Here is a 22,588-nt window from a genome sequence, read left to right as displayed (position 1 = left end):
CTTAAATATTTGAGTCACTTAACTTTTTAAACGTAAGAATCGGGAGCCGCTTATTGAATTGAGTGGGATAAGTACGGCTTGATTTAATAAGCGGTATATATGCGGCTACTGCTACCCCCCTTAAAACGCTAAGGCTGGGAGCCCTTATAAAGCCACACCTAGCCACACCAGCCACATAAATTTCCTACTCTAAATCCACTACTACCCACCCCTTAAGGGTATATGTATTAGGTACTGTAGACTGGTCAATTAGTTGAAAATTGCGTTGTTTATTCGTAAGTCTGGTGGGCTTGCAGGCCCTGCTACCTAGGTAGGTAATCACCGGAAGGGTACTATGATGCCGGGGCGACATTCAGAATATCATGGCTAGGAGTGAACTGCCAACATTGGACTGGCGAAGTCAAATGCGGTCGATCATAAGTGCTTTAGCAGTCAAGAGACGTCGACGCTTAATAGGATTTCAACTTGGGTGAAGCCCTCACTGCTTTAACTAATGAGGATCAATCCCTCGTTAGCAACATTGGCATTTTTGAGATATCTGATCTGTCAGAGGAGACGCTAGGAATTAATAGGGGTTAACAAACTAACATAGTTTCCAACCTACATCTATTCACTTACCATTTATCACGAGGTATCCAGTGAAAGGCGATTTCCTGCCGAAATCGCGTTATGAAGACTTCAACTGTGGGCATTTCTATTCCTTAACTCCCCAAAAGACTACTCGTTATCACTATCACTATCGAAATTTCTATACTCTATGGACGTGATTGCAGAGGCATTAGAACTATCCCACAACTCCCTATTCCTGCGAGCGTCACGGTTGAGGTAGATCCTCGTACCCTAGCTGCCCCGTCCGTTAAAGTCCATATCCGGAACGGTCGTAAGTTGGCTCCCATCCTGATAGTCCGAGCCCCCTCAGACCGGCGAACTTACTGGGCTATCCACCGGAAGTATCTGCTCCAAACGTCTCTTCTCCAAGCCCCTCTTCTCTTCTACGTAAATCCTTTTCTGCAGGATCTTGACGTGCTCGTAAGTTTTAGGGTAGTCGAAACTCCTTCCGTGAGAGACGATACGACAAGTATCTCTCACAGAGGCGAACAGGGGCCGGCCGAGGTCCTTACAGTTGCTTACGGCGCGCTCGACCATGCGGAGGTCCTCGGTCGTGACGGAATAAATCCGATATTCGTCCTCGTCCTCGTCCTCGTCTCTGGGCAGCTGTTCTGACCGCTCGAAGGCTAGCTTCTCTATGCTACGCATCATCTGAGACTCCCAAGGCAGTTTATGGCCTGACGACCGAACCGCTCGGCGCGCGTCTTGGTGGGCCCGCGGAATCGTCTTTCCAGGATCGCGGTTATGCATAAACTTCTCGCATATCTGACGTACGAACGAAGAACCCTCGTTGTTGAGCACGAAGAGAGGTATGGGGCGACGGTCGTCCATACGACAGGCCGACGCGTACCGCACGAACGTGGCCAGCTGTTCCATATCATCTCCCCAGGGGCCTCCGAGCACCAGTCTCGTCAGCCGCTCGCAGAATGACGAGGACCAGACAGGATCTGGTCTCGTCGTCCCGTCGGGCAGCTCCACGCGGGCGGTGGCGCCGTACTCGAGGTAGTTCAGAGGAGATATGACATTGGGCGGGAATACGCGTCTCAGGCGGCATATCTTCTTCCACATGGGGATGTACCTCTCGTTCGACTTCGGAAGGGTGCTGCCATCTATGTAGGCCAGGTAGGGATCTTGGGCTAAGCCCTGCTGGAACTCGTCTTCCAACGCCTGCGTCCATACTTCGCCGATCTGCACTTCGTCGGTCGGCATCAGGCTGTAAAGGTCTTCCATCGATTCGAGCTGGCCTTTGTGCTTAGCGATATAAGCTCTGGACTTCTTGGCTGTTCTCTGTACCCTTGCTGGGCCGTCTCTTGCTAATGTGCGAAGTTCGGCGGGAAGCGCGGCGTACGCCTTCGTAATCGCTTCGATATTTTCTTCATTTGTCGCCTTGCCTCCTCCCTTGCGTTTTTTCCCCTCGTCTTCCTTTTCGCTATCCGGGTCGGGGAGAGAGCTATCCGTAAGTTCATCTTCTTCCTCTTCGCCCTCTTCGCTATCTACATCCATCTCTTCTTCGTCCTCTTCACTATCTACATCCATGTCTTCGTCGTCTTCGGAGAACGGGTCGGTGTCGTCGGATACTGGGGCGGGACCTCCCATATCGACATCGTCTTCTTCATCCCGTGGACCTGAAGCCTGTCGCCTCAGTCCGTGGGCAGACGATCGAGTCAAGCGGGAACTCATGTTGGGCGAGATGGTAAGTGGTAGGTAATAGGTAAGTAATGACGATGTATGGTAAGTAATGAGGATGTAAGTAGGGAATAACGATGACGTCGTGAATAAGTTGTAAACGCGAACGTGTGCTGGTGAAATTGATGTAAGGTCGAGGTTGCAATATGGTAGTTTATGAATTGTGCGGCTTCAAGTGGGTTGCCTGGATGCGGGATTCACTATCTACGGTACGTCTTCAGTGACCTACAAGAAAACCCTAGCATTAACAGCTATATTTCAGGGCTACTAGATAAGAAGTCTACGCGAATTACATCGATAAGTACTGCTATCTTTACCTCGACAACGCACTCTGGGAATTTAAAGGTTGGACAGCCTCCTTGCTTCTATTTTGCCTTGCAGCATACGTCGTCTCCTCTAAGAGTCAAGAATATGAATACTGGTCAACATTATCAACGAGCCAAGATAGAATGTATCTCTAACTGAAGTACTGAAGTACTGAAGTAACGTACTGTTCTGTAGGTACCTTACATATAAATTAGGGGGCGAGTGGGTAGCCTGCCTAGGTAGGTACCTAAAGATATATGATTTCAAGGTCTCCACATTTTAGTTTGTACAGTACAAACAGTAAACTCTCTCAACTTTATTTCGACTTCATTCAAAATTTTTGGAAGGAACTCAGGGTGTAATCCACGTCACCTAAATACGATAAGGCACGATAAGGGCCGTAATGTGTGCTATATAAGTAGGGTCTGCAAGGCTACCAGACTTAGAATAATCAACGCACTTTTCAACCGATTGACCAGTCTACAAAAGTCTTCAAAATCTAAGTCCTCAGGTTACCCGTGCCTCTTATATTCGATTACGCCAATAAATTTCCGAGATGAGCGATTTTCTGACAACGGGAGAGGCGCATGAGCGTGAGACGCGTGAGGCGTTAGATAAGCGTCAACCTTTAGTTGATGAATTTCTCCAAGAGCTAGACGGGGCCGGACCGCCTTCCGATCGGACAGAGTGCGAGAGGGAAATGGAGAAAATCATTGAAAGAAGGCGCCGCATCGACAGAGATCTCAAGAAGAAGCGGAAAGTCCTCGAGAAGCGGGCGGCTGCGGCAAACGAATTTATCGACAGCATGAAGGACGACTCTGGCCGGATCGAACGCGAGAGGCTGCTCACCCACTTGGAGAATCTAGATCAGTCCATCTTCCAGCATGCTCTTCTTGTGGTGGCTGCGCATGAGAAGGACCCGAGTTTCATCCGTAATCTATCGGCGGGACATCGGGAGGCACTCAGCATCCTTGATCACAGGTCTGTCGAAGACCATCTGTCTGATGAGATCTCACAGAAGAAAAAGGCGTTGGAGGAGGCGTCGGTCGAGTTGGCGAAGCAGAAGCAAGAGCTAGCAGAAAAGGATAGGGAACTGATGAAAAAGACAGACGAATTAAAGACCGCCCGAGCCGAAGTCGTGGCACTCAAAGCACAAATAGGCGAGAAAGACGAGTCGATTTTAGGGTTGAAGGCAAGTAAGAATAAAGCAAACGACCTCGCCAACGATCTATTCGACCAGATAACGAGAAAAACCGGCGAAGCCGTCGCACTGACGAGCAAACTCGACCAAGCGGAGCACCGCCTATCAGAGCTGAACAAGCGCATTCCCCAGCTAGAAGATCATATCAAAGATAGGGAGCTTCGGCTGGCCAAGTTCTTCGCTGCGCAGTCCAGCTGCGAGGGCAACGACTACGGCGGCTAGGTGCCGTTCGCCCGTGTTGTCGCTGAGGCTGATAGCGTCGTAGGATCGGATCCGCCGACGACTCTTCCGTGGGTGCTACTCGAAACTTGGCGAGAAGACACAGAGCAGCAGCTTAGCGAATATTCCCATCCTTCCGACGTGATCCTTATGGCCTGCAAGCTATACGGATTCGCGCTGGGAGTGCATTATTACGACGAAGCACAACACACCCTCGGGCTACTAGTGCGACGCCTTGCCCAAGACGACTCGGCCCACGTTGCCTCTGTCCTCCTCGCGTTGGAAAAGTATCTCGGAATCGCGGGAACGTTACAAATCTCTAGCGCCTCTATACATCTCCAGATCTTCTTCTTCGGCTTGTGGCGTGTGGCATCCCTCGTTGCGGGGCGATGGCCATCCGTTCCTGCTGTCGGAGGCGTCCGAGATCGGTTCCAGGAATACTTGAACGACTCTCCGTTCTTGAAGCTCGAGGAGCTGTTGGGCCAAGCAAACCTGGAAGTAACATTTCGCGAGCAGTCGCCTAATGAATACTACTTCTCGGAAGAGTTAGGTATGGGCTTTGCTCGGTTTCCTGAGCTGCGAGATTGGGTTTTTGCTCTCGACTTTGCTAAACGGACGGTCCGCATGTTCCATTCCTCGAGAGCTGATTGGACCAGCACGGAGCACCTGACAATCACGGCTACCAAGCCAGGTGAGGATTTAGTGATTACAGTGCATACGAAAGCGCAGTTTGAGTGGGTTCAGACGTATTTGAATTATGGGTTTCTACCGTAGCTGCAAGTGAGCGTGTAAATATCGAATAGATTGCTGGTTCGTTGGAGTCTTGCCTAACGATGACAGACGTATAACTTAATGAAGACGTCCTACCAAATTAAAATACCCCTGAATGGTGGGTGGTTGTGGTAGTTGATTTAAGGTTGGAAATGTGGCTAGTGTGGCTAGTGTGGCTAATGTGGCTTTGCAAAGGGTAAGCGTCATTTTATATTTGACGTGGTTCATCGAACTCGCTGATCATTAAGAACGCAATTAATTTGTTGATCTCAACTACCTATCTACGCAATAACTAACATCTTCGCCTCGTAACATCTCGCCCCGTAATATCTCTCCGTCACGCAATTAATGGATAAGTGACGATGGCGGGCGAGGGCCACTTCAGTCCGGTCTCCTTATCTACGTCTCTGTAGTGAAGACGAGGGATAAAAGTCAGGCCGCTAGGCTTTAGCCACTTTTCATTTTGAACGAGTTCCATCTCCAGGTCGTTGTATATAGCAAAGAAGCCGCCGCACCGTTCCACTTCGTCTTCCTTAAGGATAGCGCTCACGTCCAAGAACTCTTCTTCGTATAGGATGACATCGCGGCAAGATGAGACATCAAAGGCCATCTGAGGGGAACTTCCAAAGCAGGCGACACTGTGAAACCAGGCCCACATCAGATTTCGCAGAAATTTTTGATGCCGACCGCGGAGATGAAGGCCATGCGCGTCAGGACGCGGCTGACGTTGGTCGACACCGAACCCGAGTACGCTACCGCCAGCAGGTAGGCCGAGTGAACATCAAGTTCCTGGATGGGCTTGCACCACCTGATACAGTCGAGCACCGCCAAGCCGCGCTCTGTGGTGTGACAGGTTTCTTTGTCAGTGGCGCCATGCTCTAGGAGTCCCATGAAGCTTAGCCTTCGTATGGTCTCGGCGAAGGCGAAATCGTCGGGGGCCCTGCGGATGGGAAGACGCCAGAGCTTCGTGTCCTTCCATACCGAAAAGATCCATAGCAGGAGCCAAGGCATATCTACGTTCCAGGCCGGGCACCAAGGGTCGTCAGTCTGCGTCAGTCTATTATATTCGTCCAAGCTCATACGTACACAGATGTCTACAGGCTCGGAGACATCCGCTTTGATCGCCCAGGATAATCTGTTGCCTACTCCAACGCCTCGGTGAAGTAAATGTTTTGGCTTAAGAGCTTGTTGTTGTTTATTTTTTGCTCGAGTTGTTCCGATGCTTTATGATTTCGACTTAAAAGTTGTTGAAGGTTCTGTCGGATGCGTTAAGCTCGTGAAGGGGCGAGTTAGAATTATTGCAGAGTTAAGAGAGGGAGGGCGCTGGATCCTTTATGTCCAAGGGAAGCCGAAAAGTAGAAATAGCGACGGCGTGGTTCACAATATTTCCCGGCGCCTTTCGTGCGACGGCTCTGTTTCTCTCCGGCTCATAATGGGATGAACTGTTGAATTTGTTTGTTTGGATTTGTTTGAATTTGCTTGTAGTGTTGAAAGGTATGGAACTGGTCTTGTGTTATGGGTGTGTTGATAAATTTTGTGTGTTGATAAATTTAAAGGACTACAGGACCTTGTTTGTTTATCCAGCCTTAGGGCCTCGTTCCTTCCTTTGATGCTTCGATTGTTTCTGCCTTAGTGCTTAGCAAGTAACTCGCGACTGCCTGTAGTTGCCCACAACTGTAATCTGTCTTGGTGACGTGGATCACTCGGCAACAAAAGGTCGTGTTGTAGTATGCTTGGGAGATAGCAGTCGAGGCAATGATAAAATCTACCAGAGGTTACCCCCCGGGCAACACAAAGGCCTAATGTTTACACCGCACCACGTGTCTATGCTGTTTTTATATATTAGCGACCTGCCCCCTATTAAACTGGAAGGCACCCCTACGATAGCCCGAATTTCCAGTACCCTCGAGACCTGAGTAATAAACATATGCCTACGCATTCTATAAGGCAGAAAAATTATTTGTAAGGTAGCAAGGCATGTGTCCTAAAACCTTAGGAATTCAGGTAGTTTCTTATCACGGCTTAAGTGGTCTCTTTACGGATGCTTAACCTTTGTCCGCTACGCTTTCCCCTATCCATAGTATTAACCATGAGACTTAATTTAGTTGCTTGGCTCCTTGCTATCGAGTCTGCCATGTAGTCTATTAATTCAACGTCTCTTTTGAGCCGTAGATGTTGCTAACGAGCAATTAAAAGAAGCAGTAGAAGCCTTGAGGATATACGGCGCTGGCAAATGGGGATTCGGCACCTTGCCTACCCAGATCGAATACCTGTTGGAAATCACCGGACTAATCTGGCTGGGAAGAACAGAGCCCCGGCATCTTCCAGAGTTCTGGATAGCTTATTACAAAGCTATGGCGCAAGCACAGTCATCGCTGAAGAAAACAAGGCAGCAGAACGCGCAGAAAGCTAGAGAAGCCAAGGCGAAGAAAACAGCAGTGACGACACAGAAAGCACCAGTCACACAAATTTCTTCATCCGAGTAGTAAAGGCTTTGCCGTCTTCGTGGGCTCCTTGAGATAACCACGCGCTAAGCCGGGCGACTCGAGCAGTTCACCTACGCAGCCTATTAGGCAAGCAGGTGATGGTCGTGAGGCTCAGCCATCCAGCAACGGCTCCCCACGCCTTTGTGGTATTGTCCGACTCGAGAGTCGCATTGTCGCTCGAGGCGGACACGACCGAGCATTCGGAGGGTCCATATTCATCAACCTGACAGTGCTAGACCACGACCTATCTGCTTGAGACATGGCTTCCCCGGTGTCTTCAAAGTAGGGATATTCCCTCGGCAGGAGGCGGCCAACCGATGATGATGAGAACGTTAACGTCTATAGGCTAGGTAGCTACAGCGGCGCATCTATGGCGCTTTAGAAGTCTAGAGTACTCCCTTACATGAGGGAACTGAGCTAGAGTTTCGCTTGACATGAGAGATCCTCCACTTCCTGCCTATAGCATCCCCAGCCCCTACCTGCCTACAGCATTGCTCTACCTGGTTAGCGCCGGCGCCAGGTAGCCGACTTTGATCAGGGGGAAAACCGTCGAATGCTTATAACGGAGAGGAATCACCCTCAGCGCCCAGCATGCCCAAGGAAAAACCTGAGTCGGATCAGTTTGACCACAGTGGAGGCGGCCAACCGAAGGGGTCATCATAGCCCAAGTCGCTCCCGGGGTGCGTATCGCATCGACTAACTCTGCTGGGTTTTTCCGCACCTCGTCTTTAGCGACGCAAACACAGCCTCTGTCAGGATTGGTTGCCCTAGTGAGGTAAATCATGCATAGAGTGAATGTCTAGGGTAGGTAGACCAAGTAGTAACGCCTGGCCTTCTAACCTCTGACGAGGGCGCTCCGAGCCTCTTATATACTCGTACAGACCCCCTGTAGCCACCCTGACCCACTATACCCTGACAGCCTCCCCGAGTTAAAGTCAACGATGTAGGGGTCAAAGCAGCGTGCTGCAACACGCGAGCCGTTTCCGAGATCTGCATGGCGACGCCAAAGGAAGCCGAGCATGAAACGAAAGCGCGGTCGACGTATGCAGCATTGTTAGGGCTGACGATGGGAAGGGTGGCGACGCAGTGGACCTCAGTGATAGATTGCATAGTCGACCGCTAATGGGTAGTCTGTAGTGTCAGGTTATCTTCTAAACTCTACCGTGGGTGTGCTGGATCGAGCATGCACATAATATTAGCATACGACATGGTTCTATACCACTTACGAATTAACTTGCTAAGAATATACGTTGTCGAAGAATTGACTCTACGTAGGATATCACTAGTCTAGGGGTATCGTGAGGTGAACTGAAGAGTATGGAACAACCAACTTCGTTGTTACGCGAGGCACTCTAACCTACGGCTCGCATATACAGACAAGCTCTTTGTTCTAGATGTCTCATCTAGAGTCTCGAGGAGCCGTGATAAACTTGTCTTCTACTTCAGCGAGGTTTTACAGAGGTACCAAATTTCGGAATAGTGCAAAATCTCTAGCGATGCCCTCATCATTGTAGTGCGCCCTCCCCCTTTAAGTCGGACTTCGACTTCGCTACGCGGTCTACCCAATCCTGCGACTGGTGGGCATTCTACAGTCCGACACTGGAAGTCGATACGTCACGAGTCAGACAATAGCTTGACCTGGCTCGGGTCTGGCCTGACTTGGGTATCTTTAAGTCGAGCGCCAATCGTTTGTAGATAACCCCCTGTAGCTACCCCTGACCCACTATGCCCTGACAGCCTCTATACGGTAGCATTTAGGCCAGCGGTGACCTTAGTACGGACCGTTTGTTGAGTAGGTAGATCCTAAGGCCGTGAGGTAATACGAGAGATACCTTGACGGCGCGAGTAGCTACGATTTAAAAGGAAGCATTGCGAGACGAGGGCAGAGAGACGGTTGCTACGGCGTAAGAGTATAGTACGAGAAAAGAGAGATACGGCGGCGGCGTTGGGGCTACGGGGGAAGAGGGCTAGCGGCTTTCAGTTCGAAGAAGCTATTTAGTAAGGCCTTACCACCGAGACAAGGGCGAGGCTCCACGATTAACACGAGCTCGACGTATGAGGGTCATGGCAAGGCAGCAGCCACAACGACGGGACCTTACGACAGATGAGGCCTCAGGCTACAGCGATGAGGATGAACAGGATACGAGGCCTTACAGTTATGAGGCTATAGGGCCTGGCTAGTCGTCTTGGCTACGTTCCAGGACCCTGTTATCGCGATTACGTACGCCTAGGAGGTAGGACTTCCCCAGTCATCACCAGAGAGCTGTGTGGTTGCGGCAGGGAAGATCGAGGCCTGAAAGGGCGTACTGCCGAGGTCCTTGACGCGGTTTGAGGATAGCCAGGAGACTCCCCGGAACGGTAGCCGGTGACCCTGTGGTAGACTAGCAGAGAGCCGTGCAGTCGCTATAGGGAAGATCGGGACCTGAAAGAGTGTACTGCCGAGATTCTCGACGCGGTTCGAGGATAAGAGACATCCCAGCACGGTAGCAAGTAACGCTGCGGTAGGCTAGCGACGAGGTGGCTGTGGGAGTGCGTATCCTATTACCGATTGCGTATAAGGCAGCGAGATAGTTATGGGAGCGTGAGGGTAGAGAGGGAGCTAGTATGAACATGCAGCGCCCCTCGCAAGAGGATAGAAAGGTTAATAGACTATACGGCTACTGGTTACTCTACGTATGACATCAAGAGTTCTCTGACAGAGCGCGTACCTTACTATCGAATTGCGTGGCTATAGATGCCGAGAGCGGTATAAGAGAACCTTTCGAGAATGGCTAGTGAGGCTGTGGGGCTAGTAGCGACCACGAGGCAAGGCAGCAGTGGTGCTAGAGGCGACAAGGCAGTAGCAAGGCTAGACGAGATGGAGTGTATCCCTTCTACATGGTAGAGGCGAGGCTAGCAGTGAGGCTACGAGACGACAGCGAGGTTAACAATGAGGCTGTACAACGACAAGGTAGCTATGAGGGCGTATCTTATTCATCAATGAGGCTACGGCGAGGTAGTACCGACAACGCTAGCGAGGTCAACGATAAAGTTATAATACTATTACAGGGAATCAGAGGGCTAACTAATCTGACAAAATAGTCTAACCGGCCGGTTTCTCAACAAGGAGTTAGCAAGCAATTAGCAACATTAACAACCTCTAAGATCCACGCATCCCTCTCCTTATCTTCTTCGGTCTCCGCCTCGGACCCTTTATCGGTCCGTCGTCTTTTTCGAGGAACCCTTAGCAATTCTAAAAGTCCCTCCTCCTCCTTCTTCTTTAAAGCTTCGACTTCATCGCTAAGCTTCCTATTGGCGGCCAGCCACACCTGGGTTGCTGCTTCGGCGCGCGTCAGCGAAGAATTAGCATGGATGACCGGCCGGTTCCTTATCAATGTGTGAGCAATGTCGATGACCTCCAGGGTCCATGCACCCCTCTCCTTATCTTCTTCCGTCTCCGCCTTAAGCTCTTCGCTAGCCCGTCGTCTTTTCCGAGCCACCCCCAGCAAGTCTAATAGTCCTTCCCCTTCCTTCTTCTTTAGAGCTTCTACTTCTCCGCCAAGCTTTCTGTTAGCGGCCAGCCACATTTGGATGGCTGCTTCGGCGCGCGTGAGCGAAGAATTGGCATCGACAACTGGCCGACTCCTCATCAAGGCGTGAGCAGCGTTGACGACCTCTAAGGTCCACGCGTCTCTCTCCTTGTCCTCTTCGGTCTCCGCCTCGGACCCTTTGTCGGTCCGTCGTCTCTTTTAAGGCACCCTTAGCAAGTCTAAGAGTCCCTCCTCTTCCTTCTTCAAAGCTTTGACTTCAGCGCCAAGCTTTCGGACTGCTCCTGAAACTGCTGAGACATCTCCGAGAAAGCTTTTGACTTCTCCTCCAGCTCTTCGGTGAGGGCCTTGACTCGTTCCTCCGAATCGGTAGACTCACGAAGCGGCTCGCTGTTGGTTAGATTTCCTACAGCCGCGGCCGCTTGTCTTTCGCGACGCTCTAATTTTGAGAGTCTCTCTTCTACGTCTCTCTCTTTCTCTTCTAGTCGGGCCTCTCGTTCTTGTAAAGAACTCCGGAGGGTTGCAGCCGAGTTATTTGTCCCAGGAATCGGAGATCCCGGCATGTTGTCTCATCTATCCATGACATATGTTGAAGTACAGCCGCGGCCGCTTGTATTTCGCGACGTTCTAAGTCTCTTTCTCTTTCTTCTAATCCGGCTTCTCGTTCTTGCAAAGAACTCCGGAGGGTTGCGGCGGAGTTAATAATCTGCCCCAGGAATCGGAGATCCCGGCATGTTGCCTCGTCGACCCATGACATATGTTGAAGTAAAGCAGCCGCTTTACGATCTAACTCGGTAAAGATATGAGTCATTTCGGATAATTATATTCCGAATATAGGTTATAGGAGTAATATGAGTCGCCTTTTCCTGTAGACTGCTCCAGAGGGTGGCTGTCAGGATGTTAGATGAGACATCTGCAACAAAGAATATGTAGGAGCCTTACAGGTTAAATAGATTAGAGTTGAACAACGAAGTTGTTTTGTTTAGATTATTTCCATGTTGTTGGGGTTGTTACCATGTTGTTTAGGTTGCTCCATGTTGCTGGGGTTGCTAGCATGTTGCTTAGGTTGCTCCATGTTGTTTAGATTGTTTAGTTCCAGTGGCGGCCATGTTAACGAGCTCTCGGAACCTGGAGCTCTAGGCGTGCGGCCTCGCCTACCCATGACAGACGTTCAAGTAAAGCAGCAGCTTTGGGCATCAGAGTTATGGGCTGTCCTCAACCGTGAAAAGATGAGATATGGGTTATGTCCTCGAGCGTTCAAAGATATTCGAAGAGTTGTGGGTTATGTCCTCGTGAAAAGATGAGGCATTCGAAGAGTTATGGGTTATGTCTTCAAGTGTGAGTCACCTTTTCAAAGTTAGGTTTGTAGGATGTCAGAAAACTTAGATGGTTCTACCTGCCGCATATCCCTAGGGATCTGCGAGGGCTGTTCCTTCCCCCTTTCCCGGTGTTCAGTATGCCAACCCTCAAGTGCGAGGGAGGCGCGGTGGAGTACCTCAACAAAACTAAGGGTTAACCGATCAGTGATATGGAAAGAGCTGCCTACTAAGCTACGTATAGTGGGTTTTGTATGCAGGTAGGCTGTATTTCGAGAGGCTGCCTGGGCCGCGACTTCCTTCCAATGTTGAAAAGTACGTTGGTACTTGCTACCTACTTACAACCGTATGTAGCTACATACCTAAGGTAAGTAACATGTTCCAATAGGAGGTACCTATCAGTTCCTACCCGCGCATATTTCCATAGCAACTTACTTCTAACTTACCTCCTAACTTTCTCTTTCTAACTTTTCTCAAATCTTAATTTGACGCCCGCTCCACCTCGAAATACTAGTTACAACCCGATCATCATGGATTCCAGGGAGGTGCGTCCGGACGTTTGCGCCGAGTTGCCCATCTGCGGCAGACTCGTTAAAGAGATTGTACAAGGCCTCGACAACGGCGACACGCTCGAAGTCTTATTTCCTCTCGTCGTAGAAATGGCCAAAGAGTGGCGCGAGCAGAGCGCCGTCCCCAGCAGCAAGATCATCGAAGCCTTCGAAGACAAGGGAGAAGTCCGCAACAATCTTCGCCTCCTATTTCATACCTTACATAGGAAGACCCTCCGATCCCTACTCCTGGGTACGCTACCCCACGACCTATACGACAAAGACTCGCCCAACTGGGAAAATATTTACAGCCAGAACGGACCCGGAACTTACCTAGTGGGCATCTCGATCGAAGATCGTCGCGGAGCCTTCTTGAGTCGCAACGAGATCGAGCAGGTTGTCGATTACCTACGAGAATACAAAGCCGCCTGGGAGGCTTGGCTCGAGATAGAAATAGAGGAGTCGTTCAGCCAAGACCATCTGTCCCACGTACAGAAATCAGCTCTAAACAGAGCCCTCGCCATCGACAACGTGATGCTCCCGGAAAAGGACAAATGGCGGGTAGGAGACGACTATACGAAACCTAGATGCGCAAAGGGAAAGATTAGCAACTTGGACGAGTTCATAGCTATGCTTAGCAGGCGCGTGGACGCGCAGTTTGACGGAGAAGCCTATCAAATCGCGTGTCCTACTTACGTCGGGTGCGGCCATCGAGTTTCTTCGAGGTTACAACACAATCCCGACTACAGCAGCATGTCGCGGTCACCCAATACTCTGAAGCTGCTAATATCTTGCATACGCTACCTGGGGCTCAAGCCTATCGTGCACACTATCCCTATGGTCATGGTGTGGGAGGAGGTTCAGATCCCGCTAGCCGAGATGCTGGTGACGGTACTCGCCCAATCGCTCATCACGATCAACGGTCTTAACATTATCCAGCCCGGAATATCCTCAACCTCGAGCGATGAGGACGAGAATATCTACTTCGAGAACAAGAAGCACGTCTGGCTCGAGTGCCCGTGGCTCTTCGACAACATCAAGGAGACTTTAGCTGTTCGAAACAATAGGGACCTCTATTGCAACACTCTCGAAATACTCGAGAAAAACTTCATGTCCGAGGCCGAGTTGAGGGAATATGCGGCGAAGAACGACGAGCTCCGGGCCAAAGTCGAGGACCTCCAGACTGAGGTATACCGGATCATCGAGAAGAAACGCGCCGAGCAGGAAGAGGTACTACAGAGACTCGCCGAGATCGACAAGGTCGCCGAGGCCGCGAAAGGCATGTTTCCCGACTTGTCCTACGATGAGGAGGAGGACGACGATGACGACGACGAGGAGAATGACAACGACGACGGGCAAAGCAAAGCTGTAAGCGACTCTAATGACGACCCCGACGACTTGCTTGACATGTAAATTGCCCAAGGTAGTCACTAGGCCGCTCCCCGTGCGCCGGGACGTAGCGAAGGCTGCGTTTGATACGAATGAAGAGACTTGCCGTAGATAGTACATTAGGTAGCTTCACGAAATGATACAACGTACTCATCTGAGTCAGATCAAATATAATGTGACCGGATAATTCGACGAGTTAATTAATAGCTTCACCTGACTTGAACCTGACCTGACCTTGCCTGGGTAGACCGTAAATATATTTTTGTGTCACAATTACGTACATTAAGGATGTATATGTTTGACGATATGTGATTGGTGTATTTCCTGTGACTGACGTAGCTAAGGTTGTGGCTTCAGGACATTTAAGCCAGTCCAAAGATGTGACCAGGTAAGCCTCGTAAGCCAATATACCTGACCTGAGTTGTAGGCGGTCAAGTCTACACGGTTCTTTGACTTGACTTGACTTATCGAACTCGCTGAATGATGCTCACCTGGCCGTATCATATTGTTGTTGTCGTTGTATATTTAACGCCGAGGGTACGAAGTGCCAGGCCTCCCTTGGGGCATGCGGCGTGTGGAGCTATCTAGGTCTATATACACGGTATGTCCCTGATATCCCACAGATCAAACCCGAAGGCATACTATATTCAAACCGTTTCCGTTTGCCCCGCCTTTTGGGCTCGTGCTCGGCATTTTGGGTGTTCGTAGTTGATCCCTTTACGGGAGAGCAAGCCAGGATTCAGATACAATGCTGTAGGAAGCAGTTCTAGTTCCCTGAGGTGCGTTCGCGCCCTGTTCGGGGCTGGTGACCTAGTTCGGTATAACTCTGACGGGAGCATAAAGTTTACCAGCCGCAAGGACACCCAATGCAAGCTTCACAGCCAAAGAATAGCATTCACTTCCCGATGCATCCTCGGGAGCGTTGCCGTTGAGGTTATCGAGCCAGAGGCCCGCCAGCGAAGTCAAAGTCTAATTGCTGTCTAGGATGAGAGCTATGGGAGAAATTGATGTGCGAGAGGATCGTGACAATAACTTTCGGATGAGGTGGCAATCCAATTGCAAATACTGCAGGGTTGGCTGATGTTCCCTCGTATGATCCCTACTGTCTTTATTCCTGACGACGAGCTACCGACCATCTCAAAGATAGTGGAAACGGGGGCTCTCCTCTCAACGCTGTCCAGAACACCCAGTGCGGATGAAATAGATCGCGGCACACAAGCACTAACGGACCTGCTCACGAACGCGCTAACGGCAGCCGACAGCTCGCCGAGCGGCAGGGGCCACAGCGCACCCTGGTGGAACGAAGACTGCAAAGGCGCTCAACGAGATGAGGCGCACACAGCTGAGGGATGGCTTCCCATCGACAGCGGAAAGACCAGAACTGCACAGGGTAGTACGCCTTGCGAAGCGCTACCGGAGAGGCAGAGCGGAGGACATTGAGAATGATGTCGAGCTATACAAAGTGGTAAGCTGGCACAAGCTCGGCCCGGCGATCAAAGCCCCCCTACTCCTGGTGGATGGTACGGTAGAGAGAACTAGCGACAAAGCGCAGGCCCTCCGGAGAGGCCTTCTCGAGAGATTCACACCGGACGACGACCTACCAGTAGTCCCTAGAAAAATACTAGAGTGGGACACCACAGTCACACTGGAGGAGGTGGAAGCGACCACGATCTCCAAGAACACTGCCCCTGGCATAGAAAATCTCTCGGTACGCCTCCTGAAAGCGGTGCGGGACCACATCGCGGAATACGTACGGGCCGTCTTCCAAGCTAGCCTGGGGGCCGGGCACCACCCCGAGCCCTTCAGAACAGCCGAGGTGGTGATGCTACCGAAGGTGAATAAGTCACGGCCCCCCATAGCGCTCCTATCGTGCTTGAGCAAAGGCCTGGAAAGACTCGTCGCGAGAAGGATATGGCGCATAGCCCTCCACGAAATAGTCAGCCCGCAACAAGCAGGGGCTCTCCCGAGCGCTCCGCGACAGACCTCACAACGTGCCTAGCGCACGACATGGAATACGCCCTCGAAACTCGCAGAACGGCGACCATGGCTACCCTAAATGTACAGGGCGCCTTCGACTCGGTCCTCGGCAAACGCCTTGCCGTACGCCTACGACAACAAGGATGGCCGCCGCTCGTGGTGAAATACGCATCCTTCACGACCAAGCGCCAGGCCGGGGTACGGCTCGAAGACGCTGTTACAGGCCTCTTCGACGTACGGTGTGGGCTCCCACAGGGGTCCCAGCCTCCCCTATCCTCTTCTTGCTTTACATGGCCGACGTGCTTCTAGACGACCCCCGATGCCGTTTCGGCTACGCTGACGACCTATGCGTCCTCCGGGTGGGGTTCTCTACACGAGAACGTAGTGCAGCTCGAAGACGACATCAGACAGATACTCAGCTGGGGTAGGGATAAAGTCGTCTTCGCCCCCCGCTAAACTTATGCACTTCACCAGAATCAGACACAACAATGCCCCGAATGTTCACATACCCGAGTCAGCTGACCCGAGTTCGACTTCACCATTCGCCAAGTACGGGACAACAAAGGAAAGAACGCGCCCGTACGATGGCTAGGTGTCTGGTTGACCGGAAGTTCAGCTTCCAACACATCTCCACCCTAGCAGGCAAAACCAGGCGAGTGGTGCAACACTGAGTTCGGCCCCCCAACAGAATCACTCCGCAAGGCGGTAGCCGCACGCATTCTGCCGGTTGTCACGTACGGAGCAAAGGCATAATACGCAGGGAAGACCACGAACAATGCCCAGGCCAAAGGTAAGAGGTCGGCACCAGACAAAACTTTCACGTCACAGAAGTTGGCAGGGTCCTGAACGGTGCCATAAGGGCCATACTCCCCATATGGAGGACGACCCCAAAGGACGCCATCTACAGAGACGCCGGGCTATCCACAGCAGAGATAGCCCTCGATAAGATCCGAAAACGGTTGGCCTTTAGGCTTAGAGCGGTCGACGAGCGACATCCCATGGTAGATTAACCCCGAAGCCCGCGACACGCGGACGCAACATCGGAGGCCTCATTAGGGCACGCATGCGAATGTAGCGTGCAGCGGACTTGCTCCCCCCTGTCAGAGGCTGCCTTTGGTATATCACCACTACGGAGTGACAGGTGACTAGCTGGTGAATAGCTCATATTTCGGAATCCTACTAACGCCTGCCCTCTCCTAAATCTAAGAGGGAACCAAGGTCCCCTTACATGCAACATAGTGAATGACTAGCTGGTAATCCTTGTCATCTGACACCCCCTTCCTCTGACCGAAACTCCTGATGCAGTGATATGCGCCAGGCTCCAGGAATCACCCACCGGAGGGCAATATAAGGAGGATGCAGCCAAGGCCTTCCGGGCACGGCTACGCACCCTCGACACGCACACCGTAGTCTACTCGGATGGCTCGCAACTAGAGGGCCGCACGGGATATGGCTACGTCCTGTACAGGGGCCGACACAACACTAGACACGGCTGCGGCAGACTGCAACAGGCGGAGGTCTTCGATGGAGAGGCGGGAGCTAGACACGGGCTTCGAGCAGCTTTAAGGAATAACGGACACTCGATATACGTGTGCCTAGATAATACGGCGGTAAAGGGGAACCACCCCGAGCTTCCAGGAGGCTTTCTTAGATTCACACTCGTAGACGTTAGGGTACGCTGGGTTTTTGGCCGTGCCGGGGTTGCAGGAAACGAACAGGCCGACGAATTGGCCAAACAAGGCACCACAGTCCCAGAGAATCCGGACGAGGCCCCGACGTACGCCGCAGTGCTCTCCCAATGCCGCGCCAAGACGGCCACTGTCAGTATTAGATGCCCTAGTGAGGTGAATCATGCATAGAGTGAATGTCTAGGGTAGGTAGACCAAGTAGTAATTGTATTGAACTTAGTAACGCCTGGCCTTCTAACCTGACGAGGGCGCTTCGCGCCTCTTATACTCGTATAGACCCCCCCCTGTAGCCACCCTGACCCACTATACCCGGACAGCCACGGACTTCCCAAACTGGTGGGCCAACAAGGCCAAACCCCCGGACCTATATCGACTTCTCCAGCTACCAGCCAAGCTCAAGCGCCCACAGGAACTAAGGCTGCCGAGGAAGGTGTTGCACCTCCTGGCCGCCTGCTCCGGATACGGGGACTTTGTATGGTAACTGTTAAAATTAGACGCAGGTGATGAGGTATGTGTGTGTTGTATTGTCATGCTATCTACTAGAGAACTGGGTAGGCATATCAAGTATATGAGCCACGGGTATGGGGCGTATTACCAGCCTCCTGATTTATCAGTCTTACTCATTCCAGCAGTAACCACCTAGATGCTAAGCTAGACTGCACCTGCGGTAGAGCCAAGGTACCAAGCCACCTGGTACTCTGCAGGAAGACCCAGGAGCCCGATAAAACGGAAATGGCCTACTTTCAGGCCCGCACCGGCAATCCAGATTATACTGGCAAAGACTCCTGGTAGAATATACGACGCCTGACGGCGTACTGCGCGGTAGAAGCGCCCCGAAACCATGCCCGACAGCCGAACCGCGATGGGACGGTGTCTACGGCTAGGATAGACCTCACACCCTCGAATGTGTGATACAGAACGGCTTATAAGCGAACCAACGGCGCCTTAGTAGGCGACCAACTTTGCACCGAACACGAGCTCACCCGGAGGAGCCACGGGAGCGGCTGGAACATCACGTATGCCTTAAGGACCAATATGCATATAGACAGGTACCTTGTATATTAGTTTTTAGATAGCTCTGCACGCCGCATACCCCTAGGGAGGTCTGCGAGGGCTGGTCCTTCCCCTTGTCCCGCCGTTAGATATACCAACCAACCAACCAACCTCTCTACCTTTCCCCTGGCTCCGTCAGGAAAATGCGCGCGGCGCTCTCTGCGGAAGAGCAGAAACGTCGCGATGCCGTCTTCGAGGCCATGATGGACGAGACAGGCTACGAAAAGGCCTTTCTCGAAAGCTTCTTCAAGAGGAGCGAAGCGAAAATCGCTTCATCTCCAGCGAGTTCGACGAGGCAATTAATAGCTTGACCTAACTTGGACTTGACTTGACTTGGCTTAAGTATGTGATTGTGGCTAGCGTGGCTAAGGCTGTGGCTTTATAGGGGCATTCAAATACCTACCCTGTAGCACGACGAGTTGTAAAAGCTTTGCCGGCGAAGCTTTCGAATAAAAAACCAAAGCCGATAGCTTAGGTTTAAAGAGTACGTACCTAAACGTCGGGTAAACTTTAGCCAATAGGGTAAATGCAAAGTCGTAAGGTTTACTAGCGTGGAAATTCAATCACCCTACGAATGTCCGGGCCAAAGTCTTGCACATCTGGTCTTGGCAAACCATGTGTAAAAAAAAAAGAACCGTTCGGTATTACTTAAGCTGTAGTGGCTAATGCCGCTCGAATACAGTGGTAAGCCACCTAAACTTAGCATACGAGCCACTATCCAAATTTTAGCTAAGCAGGTAGCTAAGGATGACGTTCGAATACGGTGCTAAGGACCTCCACATGTGCAAGACTTTTGGCCCGGACCTTCGTACAAACCAAATTTAACTTAGGAAAGCAAGCACCCTTAACACCCTCGCCTTTAACACCCTTCGGCACCCTACCCTCAGCACCCTCAGAACCCTCGCCCACGGCTCGGCACCCTCATCCTCATTCGGGCAAACCCAAATTTAACAACCAGGTAAGCCCTGTAAGCTAATATACCTGACTTGACTTATCTCGCTGTTGATCTCTCTATCTCAATCTGAGGAGATCACGACCTGTTTGTAGACGTATCTCCGTATCTAGTCGCCCCCTTGCGTGTTGGCTATCTTGCATCTGCCTGCGTCGTCTTGTAGTCTCATCCAATAGTTCTGAAAATAGACCGCCTTACTGCTCTAGACTGCATTCGTATTCTGTCAGAGGCGCCCTTGGTATATGACCACCACGGAGTGACAGGTGACTAGCTGGTAGATAGCTTCAAGCTCTTAGAACCCTTATCACGTCTAACGCCTATCGTAATCCTTGTCAAGTCTCAGCCATGTTGTCCGTGTGACAGCCCTTCGTAAAGCGACGGCCAAGATCCCGGCTGGCTTGCTGCATATCTCTCTTGGGGGTTGCCAGCCGACTGGTGCTTAAAAGTGAGGCCGAGAGGATTTTACGCATTTTGGGTAGAAACCTTGGGTGCGCCTCTGAACGTGATCGGTCGTGATACAAGTTTCTTACGCCTGGTGGTGATTCTCTAAAGGCGAGCCTCGTATCGACTGCACGCAATAACTACGGCTTAACGGTAGACATCTTCAAGTACCCTATCTTTCAACATAAAGAGGAGCAATGGCGACGGACACTTTTATGCGGTGAACGGCGGCTTGTTGCTACTGGGCGATTTACGCCCGAGGCAGGGAAACTCGGCGATGAGGGCCGGACGACATCATAGGACCTGGAGATACAACAGAGGGGTTGATCTCAACTTGGCATTCATCGCCCCGGGCCGGAGGCGAGTCTTTTCCATGTGGCAGCGAAGGGCGGCGTATCTACATCCTCTATCATTCTCTTCTAAAAGCCCTGTGGACCAGTCACTGGTCACATAGCTTTCAAATTGGCTGACCAAGGGTCAAGACACCAATATAGATCAAGGGAGCATGGTACCCCCGGAACAACGAGGCGATCCGGAAATACCGGGTAACATTAGATACCTTACCAAGATTACATGCGTATATACTATCCCGCTGCGAGCGACAGCATTGATGAGCCACCATCATTTGGTAATTGGTATCTTGGCGTATTCACCAAGATCTGGAGTTCCTCGCTACCGGGAAAATCCTAAGCGGGAACACTTTCCCTTCCAGGTATGGGCCAAGGTTCAGGAGCGGTGCACTGCTCAGTACCTTCAAAGCCTCGAGAAAGATGGACTGATCTAGACTCTTTACGTGGGTGAGCAACTTCTCGCGTTCGATCCGGCCAAAGCCGTCCTTCATGCGAGATTTCCAGCCTCTTCCGAGTAGCTACAGCCGACTACACGTACTAGGGGATCTCGCCTGATACCAACGCGCTCGGTTATACGATTTCCACTCTCTCAGTTCGCATTGCGGGTCTTTCATACGAGCAGGGTAACTACCTCATATGCCTAATCCCCAAGCACCGATAAGACAAGCGCTGTAAGCAGAGGCGAAGCCGTGGCATGGAATCTTAGGGGGTTATGCGCTCGAATTCGACAAGTTTCTCGAGACGCTTCTGTGGAATTAGCTGCTGAAATGCCAGGCCAAGTTATCACAATCTCTAACCACCCGAATTTCCATTTTATCAATAGCAGCGTGAGTAGACGCGGCGGGCGTGGGAGGCGTGCCGTCGCCATCGAAGACTCGGGAGCGATGAAGAGCCGGGAGCAGTCCCGTCACCGGAAGCGGCATGATGGGTGCAATAGACGTTCCCCGGAGGTGTATATACAGATGTAGCGAAGCAAGGTATTGGGGGGCAAGGAGAAGGGCAAGGGGAAAGGGGTATTCTACATGCCGGGGAAGAAGGCCATCGTGTATTCATTCGGGGTAAGTTTTCGTCCCATGTTGAATTTACGCGAAGAAAAAAGTTCGTTCCTATTGCATCGGCTGCATATATGCGGCAGTTCCATAGCGTGGTCAAGGACCTTCATCCTCACTCATCCAGTTGGTAGATCAAGTCAATACTACAGCTCATAATCTAGGACATGCCGGATATGCTAGACGTGGAACCGATGTCTTTAGAAGCCCACGAGACTTACTTCTGCGCGATACGGGCGAGAAATTTGAACTTCATTTTCTCGTCATGGCTCATCATGTCAGATCACCTTGCAATGCCAACGGCCCACTGACGCCCAACTACGAAACAGCCTGCGACTGGGCTATTCTCACAGTCGCCGGCTAATCGCCTCGAACTTTGCAATCCTCTCAGAACCAATGCACGACCCAATTTTCATTCATGATTTCAGTCAGTAATACCGGTTGATGTCATGCACAAAGTATCTAGCGTAGGTAGTCTTCTATCCTCTTACGGGAGCGCCATATGCCTGTCCATCGCAAATCTGAGTCCATCGCGTCGACAAATTCGTGAAATTCTAAAAATGGGCTGTTCTTCAATACGGATTCGTATAGCCCGAATCTATCAATACGAGCTCCCGGTACTATCGCGCCGGTCAGCGCCGGCGAACAGAAATATGGAACTCATTTAATTCAGACGTACTCTAAAGTTTGTATCTGGAGAAGGTTGACCCGCCATGTCTCCCTCGCACTTGATGACATAGAGATGGCGGAAATGACGAAGGTGACAACCCCAAACTCTGCGCGTAAACAGCGAGCCGCTTCGCAAGTCATTTACAGATTCTCAGGAACGAGACGTGCTTATAGGAGAGAATGACCTTGTACCTATCCCCGATATGAAAGCGCAGCCCCCATGTGATAGTGATAATGAAAGCATTTTGGCTGAAGCTTCATGACTTAAGACTGTGATGTAGCAACTGCGAGATGCCCCGAGACCCAGAGTAGCTTACCATTCGACCGTCTAGAACCTGACGCCCGCCACGT

General features: G+C 51.3%; 7 protein-coding genes across 7 annotated transcripts; 4 read left to right on the top strand and 3 right to left on the bottom strand.

Moving 5' to 3' along the window:
- Positions 1-915: 915 nt before the first annotated feature.
- On the bottom strand, positions 916-2,289 carry F5Y00DRAFT_264744 (uncharacterized protein; the record flags this gene model as incomplete). The annotated part of the gene is made up of 1 exon (XM_048011707.1): positions 916-2,289. The coding sequence occupies one exon, from the start codon at positions 2,287-2,289 to the stop codon at positions 916-918; it is 1,374 nt and encodes a 457-aa protein (XP_047862129.1).
- Positions 2,290-2,761: 472 nt separating this feature from the next.
- On the top strand, positions 2,762-4,187 carry F5Y00DRAFT_147309 (uncharacterized protein). The gene has a single exon (XM_048004457.1). The coding sequence runs from the start codon at positions 3,158-3,160 to the stop codon at positions 4,022-4,024; it is 867 nt and encodes a 288-aa protein (XP_047862128.1). The 5' UTR covers positions 2,762-3,157; the 3' UTR covers positions 4,025-4,187.
- F5Y00DRAFT_272174 (uncharacterized protein) lies at positions 4,172-4,988 on the top strand (the record flags this gene model as incomplete). Its single annotated transcript, XM_048012928.1, has 1 exon — positions 4,172-4,988. The coding sequence occupies one exon, from the start codon at positions 4,172-4,174 to the stop codon at positions 4,793-4,795; it is 624 nt and encodes a 207-aa protein (XP_047862127.1). The 3' UTR covers positions 4,796-4,988.
- Positions 4,989-5,040: 52 nt separating this feature from the next.
- On the bottom strand, positions 5,041-6,364 carry F5Y00DRAFT_244313 (uncharacterized protein). Its single transcript, XM_048008804.1, has one exon. The coding sequence runs from the start codon at positions 5,870-5,872 to the stop codon at positions 5,450-5,452; it is 423 nt and encodes a 140-aa protein (XP_047862126.1). The 5' UTR covers positions 5,873-6,364; the 3' UTR covers positions 5,041-5,449.
- A 782-nt stretch (positions 6,365-7,146) lies between these two features.
- Positions 7,147-7,534, top strand: F5Y00DRAFT_264740 (uncharacterized protein; the record flags this gene model as incomplete). The annotated part of the gene is made up of 2 exons (XM_048011706.1): positions 7,147-7,277; positions 7,345-7,534. The coding sequence occupies 2 exons, from the start codon at positions 7,147-7,149 to the stop codon at positions 7,532-7,534; spliced, it is 321 nt and encodes a 106-aa protein (XP_047862125.1).
- Positions 7,535-9,505: 1,971 nt separating this feature from the next.
- F5Y00DRAFT_264739 (uncharacterized protein) lies at positions 9,506-11,368 on the bottom strand (the record flags this gene model as incomplete). The annotated part of the gene is made up of 3 exons (XM_048011705.1): positions 9,506-9,784; positions 10,416-11,001; positions 11,064-11,368. 3 exons carry the CDS (start codon positions 11,366-11,368, stop codon positions 9,506-9,508), a joined length of 1,170 nt encoding a protein of 389 aa, XP_047862124.1.
- A 1,412-nt stretch (positions 11,369-12,780) lies between these two features.
- F5Y00DRAFT_254742 (uncharacterized protein) lies at positions 12,781-14,173 on the top strand (the record flags this gene model as incomplete). The annotated part of the gene is made up of 2 exons (XM_048010209.1): positions 12,781-14,037; positions 14,093-14,173. 2 exons carry the CDS (start codon positions 12,781-12,783, stop codon positions 14,171-14,173), a joined length of 1,338 nt encoding a protein of 445 aa, XP_047862123.1.
- Between the last annotated feature and the right edge of the window lie 8,415 nt (positions 14,174-22,588).

This window comes from Daldinia vernicosa (genome assembly GCF_022497035.1).
Source record: "Daldinia vernicosa strain CBS 139.73 unplaced genomic scaffold F5Y00scaffold_46, whole genome shotgun sequence".
NCBI classification, from domain to species: Eukaryota; Fungi; Ascomycota; class Sordariomycetes; order Xylariales; family Hypoxylaceae; genus Daldinia; species Daldinia vernicosa.
This window is presented reverse-complemented; position numbering and strand designations above follow the sequence as displayed.

Excerpts from the sequence above, each read along its gene's own strand:
- F5Y00DRAFT_147309 (XM_048004457.1), top strand. The coding sequence starts at position 3,158 with ATGAGCGATTTTCTGACAACGGGAGAGGCGCATGAGCGTGAGACGCGT.
- F5Y00DRAFT_244313 (XM_048008804.1), bottom strand. The coding sequence starts at position 5,872 with ATGAGCTTGGACGAATATAATAGACTGACGCAGACTGACGACCCTTGG.